At 48.2% G+C, this 15,154-nt stretch overlaps 2 protein-coding genes across 2 annotated transcripts in view; one reads left to right on the top strand and one right to left on the bottom strand.

Annotated features, from left to right (window-relative positions):
* Nucleotides 1–503: 503 nt before the first annotated feature.
* LOC125955648 (integrin alpha-PS3-like) lies at nucleotides 504–3,616 on the bottom strand. The gene is made up of 5 exons (XM_049686787.1): nucleotides 3,589–3,616; nucleotides 2,832–3,509; nucleotides 1,630–2,758; nucleotides 766–1,561; nucleotides 504–679 (listed from the first exon to the last, which is right to left on the bottom strand). The coding sequence occupies exons 2-5, from the start codon at nucleotides 3,373–3,375 to the stop codon at nucleotides 599–601; spliced, it is 2,550 nt and encodes an 849-aa protein (XP_049542744.1). The 5' UTR covers nucleotides 3,376–3,509; nucleotides 3,589–3,616; the 3' UTR covers nucleotides 504–598.
* Nucleotides 3,617–14,710: 11,094 nt separating this feature from the next.
* The window catches only part of LOC125953868 (cuticle protein 19-like), a 3,093-nt gene continuing 2,649 nt past the window's right edge, over nucleotides 14,711–15,154 (top strand). Inside the window, exon 1 of the mRNA XM_049683671.1 lies at nucleotides 14,711–14,907. Coding sequence (XP_049539628.1) covers nucleotides 14,896–14,907 — 12 coding nt within the window. The 5' untranslated portion in view covers nucleotides 14,711–14,895. The remainder of the gene's footprint in view (nucleotides 14,908–15,154) is intronic.

Genomic DNA, 15,154 nt, shown 5'->3' with positions numbered 1-15,154 from the left:
AACCTTGCAAACAGATAAACCTGTTCATTTCGAATCTGTTTCTTGCTAACGACGCAGCATTGGCTATAGCCACCACAATTTAAATTCTTACGCAGTCACACTGTGCTCTATTGGCGAAGTACCGTACAAGACTGAGCGAATTGATATCGTTGGTAGCGGCGAATTATCAGAGGCCTGAGTGTTGTATAGGAACAGCATCCAAGCAAACGAAGGCGTTATCATCAAAACGATGACTGGTTTGCTACGCGCTGGCAGTCTTTGGTTTTGAATCAACAAGGCAATGTTAATGGGAACGTCTACCATGCATATCGCAGTCTATTTTTACATAGTCATGCGTTGTTTTGTGTGTTGTGAATTGGATCGATGGAAGCTGTACATTCATGTTCTTGTAGCGTTTTGCGTCATAGAAATAAACCGTTGAGTTGAGGCATATCAAAAGTCTTACCTCATTAGTAAGACTCGTTTCTTTATTACACTATATTATAATTTATAAGTACTCTATATTCTTTCGATACCTGGCTAACAATATTGAGATCTTCGACGCATATTTACTTGCTTGCACACGATTCTTACATATACTTATTCCTTATTCCGAGCTCTAAGGTTCTTCATCATCACAAAAACAATCTTTCATGCTACGACTCTCATCCTGCAGATCTTCATGGTGAGTTATGCGTACCTTATTGTTGGAAAGAAAAATAATCGAAATATCAATTGACACTCCTAGCCAAAAACGTATCAGAAATTAATTGAAATGCTACTTACCTCTCGCAATTTTTGAAGCTCTTTCATGATGGGACGATTGAAGAATCCCGTTTGGTACAATATATAGGAAATGACAGCGAACAATAACAATCCAACTGTACTTGAAGAAACTGCAATCCATAACGGTGGGTCAGGATCGGTAACAATGGTTTTAGAACCGCTGGAAGTAGTATTCAAAGTATTTAAAGGGTCATTGTTTGATGTTTTAGACAGATCGGAGATGATCTCAACAGCGAAGGCTTCATTTTCCTGTCCAAAACATGCTTTGATCTCGTCCAGATTGATTTTGAATTGAATTTCTATGACTGCTGGCATTCTGGAGGCTCGCAACACAGGAATTTCGTAAGTAAAACTCTCACATTCGACTCGATATCTATTTTCCGCGCAGTTGAAGAAGGTAGTGCGGTTCCTCGTTAAGCTTCGGTCATTCGACGTACTGTCGTTAAAATTTAAATTTTTCGTCTCATTCATTTCGTTGATTGGAGGAGCTTCATTTCTGGCACTGGCCTTATGTCTGCCATTGGAGCTATCGACTTCTATCAATCCATTTTCAGTAGACTTCAATGGAATCGTCTGATTGCTATATTTTCCCTTAATGATGATATCCGTTTTGTTGATAATGTTGCATTTCTTCTGAGTTCCATTTTTCAGGGTTAACACATAATTCAAGGGAACGTTTATACGTAAGGCAGCATCCTTGAGATAACTTGGTCCGAAATTATTTAGTGACACTCTTTGGGTCATATTAACTTTTCCTTTGTGATGGTTCAAGTTGATCTGCTCCTTGGACGTTGTGCTATGCAATGAAAAGAGATGAAATGGAGTAGCAGAAAAAAATATTGAAAGTGATTCTTTAATTCTTACCTGACTACTCCCACGTCACTGTGATGTTTGAGCCTCAAAACCGATGTGTTTTTATTATTAGATGGCTCGGAGTCTTCATTGATACTTGAAGCATTTGCATTGACTGTTAAATATTTGTCGGCTTCAAGTTCAGACATAGCGAATGTTAAAGGAACTGAAATGTTTGACCCTTTGTTTAAAGGAAGACGATTGTTCAAAAAGCATAAAACATTGCTCTTGTTGTCACTTAGTTTTGTTGTTTCACAACCGGGAGGAAGCTTTACAGGAGAAAGATTGGCCCTCACTGTAAGCTCCAATTTGGGTAAATGAGCGATTTCACCAATGTTTTTCACCTGCACATGTAACGTTGCTGTCTCGCTAGAGCCGATAAGAAAGGGTTCAGGAATATCTACCCACATTATGCTTGAAATCTGTAGATTGGAATAACAGGTAGGGTCATTGCAGTAATCCTCAATATCGATATCTTTGCTGACAGCATTGCGCACGTTCGGGTCAATACTGGCACATTGTTCGCAGAAGTGACTAGCTTCAGTAGGAGAATATTTGTTCGTAAGATTGAACTCTAGTTCAATGCGAATGGGCATCGGTTTTTTACTCTCTTCCATGCGTGCCGTAGCATATGAATCATTGACCGTTATGCCAAACTTCTGACATGACTTATGCTCTCCTATACTGACGGTGCTGGATAAAGGGTTACTGGCGTTGTTCTGAAATGACGCTCGTCGGTAGGCCAAGTCCAGCCCAAGTCGATATTCCAGTTCAATGTCAAAAGATGGTCCATCTTTTCGGACAAACTCCCGCGAGAAGCAAATTTCAACCTCTATCGAGCTTCCCTCGATTGGTATCCGGTTTGTAGTTGAACTGATAGTAGCATTCACTTTCACGATAGGATATGATCTATAAACGTAGACCACTTCTGCGTTCGGAGCGCCGATGGCCAAGTCGTTGTAACCATTTCCGTCAATGTCCACTCCACGTGAGATCGAATAACCAAACATTGGTTGGTGGATAGCTTTTATATCAGAAGGAGCCTTTATAACTTGGCTCGGAATTTTTCGTATTCCTTCTACAGATCCAAGGAAGATGTACACCACGCCATTGTCTTCATGCGGAGCACCTACAGCCATATCTGAGAGAAGAAATATATCATTTGAAAGCGGCTGAATGTAGATCTAGAATGCATTGAGGAGAAGATGTCCTACCACCGTAACCATCTCGATTGATGTCTCCTATTTTTCCCAAGCTCGTTCCGAAGCGGCCTCCGAAGGCGTAGGATGATGATAGGGTTGCTTGTAGCTCGAAACTCAATCCTCCCTTATTCTGATAAACATATACTACTCCATTATCGAAATCCTTCGTTCGGCTATGCATTGGAGCTGCTATAGCGAGATCCGGTAATCCATCATTATTGAAGTCTTCGGTGAGCAATGCATATCCAAAGTACTCGCCAAGCTGGTGGCCAGTGATTGTCTGGAGCACACTTATGCCAATTTCATTCTCTAAAGGTTGTTGAACGTAATCGAAGATGAGCACTAGCCCTAGGCCATGTTCAGCCCTTGGCGCACTAGCAACGTACAGGACTGACTCGTTTTCCACAAACTGGCCAGAGCTAACGGCGTATCCAAAGTAAGAATTATTCTTTAAAAGATTCAATCGACTACAGTTGGGGACAACAATTCCGTGCCGGAAAGTAGGTTCAGACATTGAATCATCACTTTCGATCCCATTTCCATCGCGATTGTTCATCTCCCGATGCCGATATCGTATGACAGTTCCGACCGATTCCCAACCGGGAGTGCCAAGTAGAATTTCTTTACCATCATCGGTTACGTGCGTGCTGAACCCAGTCTGTCCAACTATGTCGTCACACCTTACCTTATCTGAAGTAGTGTAAATAAAAACGTTTGTAAGCAAAACGGATGTCCATCTATAAAAAGTATCTTGTGACGATATTCGTACTTCTCTGTTCTTTGGGATCAACTTTAAATGCCGTGTCGTTGGCGATAACATAGCAAGCACCATGGATTGGACATCCATCGGATGCGTATCCGATTCTCTTTGGAGCACAAACAACGAACCAGCTTTTGTCTACTGCCAATCCGTCCATTGACGCTCCAAACATTGGGGATTCTACGAACATTGAAGATTGGGGGGCAATCCACTCTGTGCTGTTCGCTTTCTGGGTGGGTTCATGCGTGCTCAGCGACTCATCGAAGGGACTTGGGTGACAATCATTCGTTTCAAATTTACACTGATAGACATTCGCAATTTCGTTGGATGAATACAATCGTGGTGCGCCAATGATGACGCTGGTTTGATCGAAAATAAAAGAAAAAGCGAATGCGCGAAATGGAAAATTAAAACAATTAACTTGATAAAAAACAAAGTATGACTGTCTTAAGACAAGCTACTGAATCACAAATAAACTTTTCTTTTCTGACACCTATCAAAAACTTTCTTCGGCAATGCTTATGAATCATAACGAATTCAATGAAACCATTGTTAATTGAGGAGAAATGACGTTCTGTATCATGCATTGAAGTTTCGCTCGTCTTTGATTTGTACGTTTGGTTTTCCTTTCCCTCTTTCATTTACACCCTACTCCCTATATTATTTAAGTCTCTTAGACGTTCAAGCAAACAAGTGAAAAATTAAAATTAAAAAGATTAAGTCTTTTAGTTGAAATCATATTAGCCTTCTGTTTAAAGTCGATATGTTCACTATTCACACACAGGACAAACCTAGTAGTAAGCAGGCTAATGGAATATCCAAAATTAGATCCGTAACTCTGTTGCTCATTATTGCTCGTCGACGGCGGTTTTCGGAAGGTGTAATTGGGTTGTCCAAACATTTTCATCCCCTGTCCTGACGAAATCCAAAGGAACGGTAACAGCCACAACATCACCCACTTGCTCACAGCCATAGTAAAGCCGCAAAACAGTCTAATTAGCACCACAGTTTTACACAAACACACACACACACACACACAGAATTCCGTTCCGGTTGGTAAATTTGTTCTAAAGTCCTTCTTGGTCAACATCTCTTGAGAAACTAAACCAACTGGACGACAATAAACGATCAAACCCATGCACTCACCACAGCTACGAGCTGAATGTTCAATGCCACAACGTCCAGTGATAATTAATTTCTGATTGTTGGTTGTGTCGTGTCCCCTTTATAGTGTAGCATGTGTGCTAATAAGATATGTTCGTTCACAAACGTCCGCTAAAGAGAAGTGGCTTCTGCGTGCGGTGATCCAGTGCGTTGGTCTAATCGAACTGGAATGGTGTCGCACAAAGGCGGGAGTCTTCCCCAAACTGAGCATTCGTCATCGATTCCCGCAAGTGTGAGTAACATCTACCGAATTGAATCGCCATTTGCGCCACAATAGTTCTCATGAATGGGCTCTGATAAGATGAGAAGCTGTAGTGAGTGTGTAAAGTTGCAGCGAAAAACCGAAATCAAGCGACGAAACTTCTTTCGTTGTACGTATTCATATGATTTGGTTTATCATTTATAACAGACTGCCAATAGTATCCTATCACGTTCAAAAGGAAGCTTCTCTAGCTACTAACTATTGGTTCCGAGCCGCTTCTCGTGCCTTTGAGCCAATGGGTATCAGTGGAAGCGATCGATAATCGTTTTCCCGGCCGGGGTGTCTGAGATGGTAACCATTTATCTTGATGTGGAGTATCCGGCGTCAGTCGCTTCCAGCTGGCCGCACAACGAGCATGATCTGCCTGTCTGTTCGCTTCGGTGTATGTAGTGCACGCAGCACCAACAACCAGTACTTCCTAGTGCTATCTCTCTCTTTCTCTCTCTTTCTCTCTCTTTCTCTCTCTCTCACGAACACCGGTATATCGGCGGCCGGCGACCGGACGGACGTTATGTAAATCGGGAGCAATAAATCCCGCCACGATCCCGATCTCCTCCCCGCCGAGGACGATGGTTGCATCGACGATGAACTGGCCGCTTGCCCAGTGCTGGCCCAGTGCCCCACCCAAACCCTCGAACCGGCTCGAAATCTTGATCCCGTGATCCGAGCTCCCACTGATCGCGATGGCCCACTAAGCGCTCGTGGTACGGGTGGTCGCGATCGCGGACAATGTTTGACGGACGACGTGCGCAGATCGAGCAAACGGGCTGCCATATAGGGTCGGAAGCGGAATCCCTCCCCACCCCGGATCGAGCGTGTTATGCACTCTCAAACCTCATCGATGCCTTCACGCGGCTAGCCCCTTGACCGCGGACCTTGTTGTGGCTGCTTTCTATGCGCTTTTCACCTTCGGCTGCGCTACCGGAACATCATTTCAGCTGCATTTGCTGCGTTCGTGCTGCTGCTGCTGCGTGAAAGCAGATGGATGGTGAAGTTGCATCATGCGAACGCTCGAATATCAATTGCACTTTGCTTTGGGAGCTTAGGAACTGCCTTGGGATGGTAACGCCAACGCAACCGGGTGCCGGTCTTTTGCATGTTTCCTTTTGCCTTTGTACATTGTTCCTCGCACCTACCAATAGTCTGTTTGATTTTTTCGCTCTCTCTCTCTCACTCTGAATGTCTCTTATAAGGTCTGGTTACAAGGCGGATGATTTTATGATTCAAATGGAAATCGCGAGAATCGTACATTCCAAACTCCATCACTACATTCTATACCTTAATCTACCTGATCCTCGATTTTTTCTTTTGGTTTTGGTAAATGGAGCACCAACTCCACTGTTGGTTACACAACCAAATCATCGTTGCCCTCGTCGTCGGCGTCCCGAGTCCGGGAGTCTGGATTGTTTTACTTACAATGCCATTAAGTGTCGGTCGACCACCGGTTGGCGCGGAAAGTAAAAGTAACGCAAGCGTAAAGTGTAAACGTTATTGATTTTCACGCGAAACTCGTTGTTTCGCATCGCTCCTTCCCCGGTGCACCTCGGTGAGAAGAGCGGCTGTTACTCGGTTCGCTTGTTACACTGCGCTGCGGTGTGCAAAGCCCGAAGCCAGCCGAAGAAGGAAGTCCCCCACAAAGCGGCCCTCTGATGCCATCGGGATCATGGATTGAACGTTGATCGCAACATTAGAGCGTTCTATATTGAGCATCGAGCGCATTTACACGGGCTGGTTCGCTTCACAAATTATGTTTGTAGCACCCCTTAGCTCCCGTTCGACCACCGAAAATGTGTGTGTGTGTGCTGAAATGATCGTGTAGATCGTGCGATTGCCGTGTCGCTGATGCGATCACGTGCTTTCGGTCTCGGTTTAGTGATCGCCACCGTCACGTCAAAGCTTCAAAGCAAGCCCCAGATCTTGGATCGGGAACTGGAGCAGAAGCGGTCCGGTGTTCGGGTGAGCGAAGGTGCATTCGAAATGTTCCCGCATTCGTCACACGCACGAACACACACACATACACACACAGAGTCACAGCTACAGCCACTCCAGCATGGATGGTTCGGTGTTATGGGACGAAACGATTATGCGCCACGATGCACACATAATGATGCACACGGGCAGCAGGTGCAGTGGTGCATCGTGGAGGTTATGTGAGGTGCATGGATGCGGTGTAAAGGCTCCGCTGTTGCTGCTGCTGCGTTGCCGAATCGCGATGCATTGCCACCACTCACGAAGCTACTAATTAGTGCCGAGAGCGCGCGCGCCCGCGTGCACGTGGAACGTACCAAACCGAGTTTGAGTGGGTGGCATCATGTAGTGGGTGGCGTGGCTACCATCGTTACGTACCCGACGCTGGGACACTGTGCAGGTCAGGTGGTGGTGCGTTGGAGTTTGAAACTTTTCCTCGAACTCGAACCCAATTAGTCGGTTGGGATTGGAAGGGATGGGGAATAATACTCTTTTCTTTCTCTTCTCTTTTCTTTTCGTTGTAATTTCCCTTTCGTTGAACCGCCGCAACCGGAATGTGCGCGGCCGTTGCGCAATCCGGATGGACATAGGGTATGATTTCGGTTTTCTGTCTTTTTGTTTACTGGTTCTACTGAGCGAATCCCGATTGATTAGCAGCATCTCTGGGTGGCCGACAGGAGGCCTCGAATGGCAGTCAAGGCCACCGGTGATAGCGGACGGGCTATTTGCCAATAAATAAGTCTCCTCTTCAGGTCTCTTTCTCTCTCATTCTCTTTCTGTTGAATCGTTTCTTTTATGTCTTTCACCTTGTTTTTGGTTTTATGATCTTAGTAGCCGAGTGTCAAAACACAACAGCCCGAGCAGGAGCAATTAATTGGAACTGTTTCGTGCAGCTGCTTGAGCAAAAGTACAATAATCATGTCGCCATTTTGAAGCAATTGATCTTGAAACCGATCGTTGACATCTTGCCAATACACGCCAGCGGACATCGTTTGATTATGATGATCGATTTACGACACACAACGAAAATTTTGCTTTCGATATTGAAATTTTAATTTCATTTTCAAAAGAAAATTTCCATACAAATAAAAAAAAACGCTGGAGAAGCAGGAAGACAGGAGGTTTCTCCTGTGGCCACCTTTTTTTTCATCTAAATTGGTCACCGCGGGCGCACGTGCACCGATTAACGGGAGATTATCGTCGCTTCGTCGTTCGTTAGACTGCGATGCGTGTTAGAGTGGATCAAGTGACGAACGTTCCCGTTGCTTCACTTGCTTCAGGTCGGCGTGTCAGCGGGTCGCTCCTTCGCCACCGATCGTACGATCGAAACACGTAGCAGCAGTGTGATGGTTTGCTAATCGCCGTTCCGAACCAGCCCCGATGGCCAGGTTGAGGTGTGCTGCCAGTGAACCACTTTTACGATGACATAAACCGGGCCAATCTTTCCGCCACGGCAGCGGCAGCAGCCCTTCCTATCCGGTGGGGCTGCAACTGGTGCATTTGCTTCCGGCCACCTTGACGTTTCAAGACGGTGCCCGGCCATTGCATACATATTGTCATGCAGATCGAGGGGGGGGGGGGGGGGCTTCAAACGGGTTGCTTCGAATGAAATTGGGTAACCGGTTCAAGCTGGCAGGTTAGCTAGCGCTTTTGCTTCCCGGTGTGTGCTTTCGATTTTTATCCAGTCCAGGCAGCGTCCAGAGGCGAGTGAGAAAGCTGTCTACTCCACGATATAGACGCTGCACTCTTCACTCTCGGTCTTGAGGTGTTTTTTTTTTTCTTCTTTCTCTTCTGAAGAAGCATATTTACTCCACATATTTATCATTTCGTACGCGTACGCGCTGAGTCTCGCGCCCGTTCTACATCGTTTGCATAACGCGCGAACCGTCCGTTCGTGTCACTGTCACCGGTGCGCTGATTCATTAAAAGCGCACCAATGGTTAGAGCGTGCGAACATTGCAATCGATCGGGCTTCCTGGTCTGGCCTGGGCCTTTGATGTTTTGGCACCGCGATCCCGACTGAAGGCACTGCCGTGCCTGGCTCCAGGCACGAGAAGACCTCCCACCGCGTATGCAGGGCATCGGGTTTCGCCGACGCCGAACCACCATAAATCAACCGCAACCGCACGGATTGACGGATTTTCCAGTAAATCCAGCTGTTGGCTGTTGGTTGGCCATTGCTTAACATGTGGCCGTGGTGTATGGGCCTTTAAATCGGAGTACTTTTGATGCTGGAGAGTGTGAGAGAAGGAGCGAACGTTAGGGTGGCGGGCCACGGATGCAACTTTCAAAGTAGAGGAAACTTTCCTTGGCTGTCATTTGGCCAGTGGCGAAACTTTTATGTCGCGCATTTTGACAGTTTTTTGTAGCAAATTTTCATCTAAGCTGAGAAAGAGCAGCATAGATCGTAAGGAAAGTTTCTTGCGTGTTTAATTAAAACTTATTTAGTTTTACAGTTCTTAACGTAAAGTAGGTATAGTGGTGAAGCAGCTTTAGAAGAATTCGTTGACACACACACATGTGCGCTGGCAACCAAATCCATCTCCGCTCTGTTTGTGAAGTTTTCCATACATTCCAAACGACAAGCAGTAGGCTGTGACCGTTCCTAGTGAGCGGCTAATTGACGGTTCAGCTCATCCGACGTTATCCGGCGATCATCTGCGCAATGAATGGAAGGGAAAAGGGGCCGAGGGGTGGCGGGACGGGGGTGAAGATGGAATTGGCATAAAATTTGCGACCAATTTTTTCGACTCTCGACGTTCTCCCGGGCCTAACGAAGGCCGCCCATTCGCATAATGCATTGGGCAACGGTGTGCATTGTCTTTTGTGCCGTGCCATGCCGTGCCATGCCGTGCCATGCCGGTGGCCTCGGCCCGGCTTATGGTGCCATTTTTCCCTTTCCCCAAGCAAACCATCCCGGGCATTGCGTGCCCGAAAAAATGGTTGTTGGTTTATGCCACGAATCGCCAGACAATCGCGTGGCGTACGATTAGGCGAGAGGCGAGTGACAAATGGCGTAATAGAGAGCCCCCGGGTGGGGGGCTGCGCTGCGTGCGGATTTTCAAATTTTCGGCACTTTGTTGGCGGTGTGTATGAGGGGGAGGGTGAAGCTCCGATCAGCGACCGGTTGAAAGTGTCGCCTGGAACCGCTCGGGCGGGAGGGGTTTATGTTTGCTCAAGATTCGATTATCCAATTCGTTCAAACCGCTGGCGTTCCATGGCATGACTTCCGTCCGGTTGGAACGCCGGTAAACGACTAATCTGCTGCTGATGCTGCAACCATGCGCCTCGAGCAACATGCGTGCATACGCATCACACGCACGCACGCACGCACGAACGCACTGTGTGTTGCGCAATTTTCACGTCCCGTTTGGTGGCTCGCATTTCCGCTTTCGAGCCCAACGTTATGTGCTTCGCGCACACCCCGCAAACAGCGATACCAACGAGCAGCAGCTGGAGCATTGGAGTAGCAATCGTAAAGCCAGAGACGGAGGAGCATTGGAATCATAAAATGCGACGAACGACGAGGCAGCGAAGGTAGCGCTTGCTCGTATCATTTCGCGCGTCGCCGTTTTTCCTCTGCTCTGGGTTCTGGGTTTAATTAGTGAATGTGAAAGCAGCACTTACAGGCTTACGGCTGAGGGTCGGCGCCCCAAGGAATGGTCTGGTGGCCATTTGGTGTGCCCTGCTCAGCTTCCTCTAATGATATCCAATGGCTGGCTGGTTATGATGCTGCGTTGTGTGATGCGATCACCCCCCCCCCCCCCCCATTCCCACCTTTTACCGTGTCCAAGTGTCAAGGTGTGAAGTAAACACGATGATTGCGTTAACCGGTGACCATCGGTGGCTGCACACAGCCACAAAAAAACAAAAATGACGATGAATGATGTGAAAACGGTCGAGGTCGAAATGAAGACTTCAAGCGGAAGGTGAGGAAATGGTTCACTCGACACACCCGGCATCCGGTGCCGGAGGGCGGGTTTTTTTTTGCTTCTGACAACACGTTTGTCGATCGTCATGACATGGACGCGACACACAAGTGAAACCGATGTTATGGACCTTGCGGTGGAGTGGTTGTTTCCATTTCGGTCCGTTCAGTTGATCTTTCTCTCTGTCTCTCTCTTTTTTTTCACTGTCTGTACGCCTGTCTCGTCGCGTTAGTGATTATGATTATGTGCGCTGGTGTTGAGCGGAATTCATTAATTGGTCCTAAATTATCACGAAGAAAACGAGCGGCACTCTCGCCCTTGCCTGTCCGATGCGCACACCACCAAATGACGCAAGCCCGGCTGCCGGCACTAAACCGCGAAGATGCTGTGGCTCTCTCTATCTCTCCTTCCCGCTTCTTGCGTGGTTTGTTTACCTTTTTTATGATTTGCATTATTTATGTGGGAGCCAAGCCAAGTGGCTAGTTAGTGTGCGTGATTGCAAAGGGAGCCGAATTGTGGTTTCTTTTCGCGCGAGCTCGCAGATAAATTTAATTTTCAAAAAGCGAACGCTAAATGCAGCATTGCTCGTTGGTGCCTTTTTCGCGGTTTTCACTATCCATCGAGCTGCAGAAGGAGCTCTGGTCGGGCCTTTCTACCACCATTCTATCGTCAAACGGCGAGACGATCGCACGGAGATCACCATTGCAAGGCAAAACAATATTTCTCTCTCTCTCTCTCTCTCTCTCTCGGGATGGCCCTGGTCCCGGGGGAGGCAAAACCTAGCAATTTGGCAGCCAAAGCGCGCGGGCGGTGGATTCGAAAGGATTCGCGCCACAAAATTACACGTTTTAGCGATCGATCAGCGCGACCAGCCAGGTGGCCACAGTGATGGTGTGCGAAAGAAAGGTGGTAATTGAATCAGTTCCATGCCAAGGGTTCCGATGCTCGGTGCGCTCGCAAACGATCACCGGGTGGCCACCTGTGTGGCGTAGCCATCGGATATGCGATAGGCGATCATTTATGTAAAGTAGCCGCGATCCGTTTTTTGGGGGAGGGCTCCTGCTGAGTGGAGCTGAGTTAAAAAGGGGAGGGGAATGGGGCGATCGTTACTGCTCGTTATGAGCGCCCGCTCGGGTGTGGAATGTGTCACGTCAATCATCCAATTAATCTATGGCTTCGCCGGCAGCGGGATCGAAAGAGATCCCGAGAAGCAGCAGTAGCAGTAGTAGTAATACACCGACTACCGTGTGTCCCATTGTGTCGACGACGATGATGATGGCGGCTGGATAGGGATTCGCAACGCGAAGCGAGGGATGCAATTTACGCCAGTCATCTGTCTGTTGCTGCTGCTGCTCGAACCCCAACCCGGGGACATACTCCCCTGACCCACTTGTCGGTGGCGACTGCTAGAGGGAGGCGTTACGAGACGTGGTCCGGGGGATCGACATCGACAGGAGCGAGCGCATTCCTTCCCACCTTTTATGCGCTCATCGATGATGATCGATCCCCACATATTCCTCCGGGTGCACCGAGAAGTAGCGCCAAGATCCCGCTGCCAGAGCGGTTGTGGCTGCCTGTTTCTTTGTCATAATCACTGACCGGCGATCTTGGCGAGGCGCCAGCGACTCGATCGCGTTTGTCGGTACACACATACACACACGAGACGCGACTACACAATTACAACATTGCATAATCGATTTGCCGCGGCCTTCCTCCCCCTGGCGCACGGTACTTTGCGTGCTCCATCGTCTTGATGTGTGCTTTTTAAACCCCCATTTCCCACTGGCACCAAGTGCCGCCAAGTCCCTTTTTTCATCATTGGGCTTTTGGGTGGCCGGTCGCCGCTCGTTCGGATCTCGTTATGATCGAGCACGCAGCGCGCGCGCGCAGTAAGGATTGTATTCATTAAAGGAAAATTGCTCAGGAGATTAACCGATCTGTGTGCGCGGGCTCGTGATCGTTCTCGATCTCGCGATGCGAGATCATTCTGGTATCCCATTATCCCGGGAATGATGATTGGTTTTCGAACGACCGGTCCGCGTACGGCGCTTGTTGGGTCAGTGCGTCCTGTTTGTAGAACACATTAGTTGACGACGATGTATGCTTGAGGTTGATCCATTCCATTGCGCTAGCATGCGGCTGTTGGCCAACAGCAACTTCCAATTTTACGTTTGCATGTATCGCAAGAAATGGCGGATCTGTTAGCAAATCCGAAACAAAAAAGATATGGCTCTCGAACCTTCCGCAAGTGCAACGAATCGAGTGATACTAATCAAGCTGGCACACAATTGGAATGTACGCCGCACGCCAACAAACCGAATCCGAAATGCGATTGCCACGAAACAAACACGCAAAACGATCGATCGGTCTTCAAACGGAACTATGGCGTACCGGAGCTGACCGGGAACGCTACACAATTGGCCCGTGGCCCGATAGACTTTTGCAACAAAGTGCTTTTGCACATTCCCTCCCCGGGTTCGACCTTTGGAGGCCAAATCGACTGCAGCAATCACCTTCAGCGCGGTGATCGAGCGCCGCGAGAGTGTCAATGTCTATAATCGTTGGTGGTGCGAGGTGCAAGTTCGAACTGAACTGACTACTAATTGTCGAGGAGAGGGAGGTGACCTTATCCCTGAAAGTGACCCAGTCCTACCCTCCCAAATGGCTAATGGCTAATAATTTTTCCGACCGAAGGCGACATCGATTTCGGATGCAAATAGTAATTGTAGCGACGACGACGACGACGACGAGTGAACGAAAAACGGAGAAGAAAATATAACCGCAACAACAACGACTGAACCCGGCAATTTCGATGGAAACGGTGCCAGCCAGCCACACGGTGCAAGCGGCCATTTAGCGGCGGAATTGACCGAGTTTCGCAAAATGGGCGCATTCTAATTGTTTGGTGCCGACTTTGGCCGGAGCGTCGCGTCGCGTCGCGTTCGATGCGGCCATCGAGCTGCTGCTGCTGCTGCCATTGTTATGGTGCTTAAAATTTTTGTCGAAACTGCGGCACTCGCGCATGCACGCTACCGTTGCTACTGATCATGGTGATCATGATCATGGTGATGAAAATATTTGCCAACGTCGTTTCTAATCGTACGTTTGGTGCATATAATCAACGCGGCTTCAAATTTGAAATTCATATCTTTCGCTATCTCTCAGAGATCATTGGCCTCTAGCTTTACGCCGCGTACCGCATAAGCCGCTTATGCTTCCTCTGGCCTACCTGCCTGCCTCATCCGGATCGGCGATCAATGCGCAGGAGGAATAAATGTTTAAATCACGAGCGACCGTCAGGGACCGTCACTGACGACTGCAGATGCACTCGAATGCAAAGTGCGGTGCATGCGGAGGGACGTGGATGGTTCCTCACGCAGGGGTGAGGGTTAGCCCTTACCGCACCAGCAGCAGCATGGCAGCAGCATTTGACAAACGCCACCAAACGACGCTCGCGATCTCGTGACGCGCCGACGACGACGACGATCGAGCGTTTTCGTCGAGTGGCGCGTCTCCTCGCGTTGGAGTGGAAAACCCTGTCTCCGCCCTGCCTCCTCCTACACCATTCAACCCCTCTCTCCGCTCGGTTTCCACGTGACTCCGGCACAGCGTTGTTTTCGCTTTCTTTCGCGTGCGGCGCGCTCCCAGCACTAGGCCAGCCTCCCACCCAACCGCCAGCACCAACGCTTCGCTCCTAACACGCTCCTACTGTGCCCCGTCAGCCAGCCAGCCAGCCAGCCAGCCAGTCAGCGCTATATAAAGCAGGTGAAATTTTATGATCCAACCATCAGTCAGCTAGCGTCGGTTGTGCAGTGCAGTAGTCAGCAGCGTGTGTGCCAGCAGCCAGTTAAATTCCCGCGGACCAAACACCACCATCTCGCCATCCCCGTTGCCATCACCGTCGCGTGTGTGTGTTGTGCCGTTTTTTTGTTGCAAATCTTGAAGCTCGTGCTTTACGCGTCCCCTAAAAAAAACCTCCCAACACTCATCAAAATGGCCTTCAAGGTAACTGTCGCCGTCGTCGTGAAGACAAAGAGATTATGTTGGGAATAATAGTGTAGAGGATTAAGGAGGAGCAGTAAAAATTGTGATCGCGATCAATTAAGAGCTGTGCATTGCTAATGGATTATAAAGCTTTGAAATAGAAGAGCAAGATAAAAAAAACAGCCGGAATTTTACGAACTATAGTTTGAAAATGGCAGGACAATTTCAATGGAAAAGGTCTGACATAGCATCAGGAATATTCGGTTCA

Source organism: Anopheles darlingi, chromosome 3, assembly GCF_943734745.1.
Source record: "Anopheles darlingi chromosome 3, idAnoDarlMG_H_01, whole genome shotgun sequence".
NCBI lineage: Eukaryota > Metazoa > Arthropoda > Insecta > Diptera > Culicidae > Anopheles > Anopheles darlingi.
The sequence above is the reverse complement of the archived record's forward strand: the minus strand, read 5'-3'. Positions and strand labels throughout refer to the sequence as shown.

What these genes read in the sequence shown, in the direction of transcription:
- LOC125955648 (XM_049686787.1), bottom strand. Translation starts at nt 3,375, where the DNA reads ATGAACAATCGCGATGGAAATGGGATCGAAAGTGATGATTCAATGTCT. An exon ending in CAATCGAGATGGTTACGGTG is followed by an intron (nt 2,759 to 2,831) that starts GTAGGACATCTT and finishes TTCTTCTCTCAG; the next exon opens with ATATGGCTGTAGGTGCTCCG. An exon ending in AGCTTCAAAAATTGCGAGAG is followed by an intron (nt 680 to 765) that starts GTAAGTAGCATT and finishes TCCAACAATAAG; the next exon opens with GTACGCATAACTCACCATGA.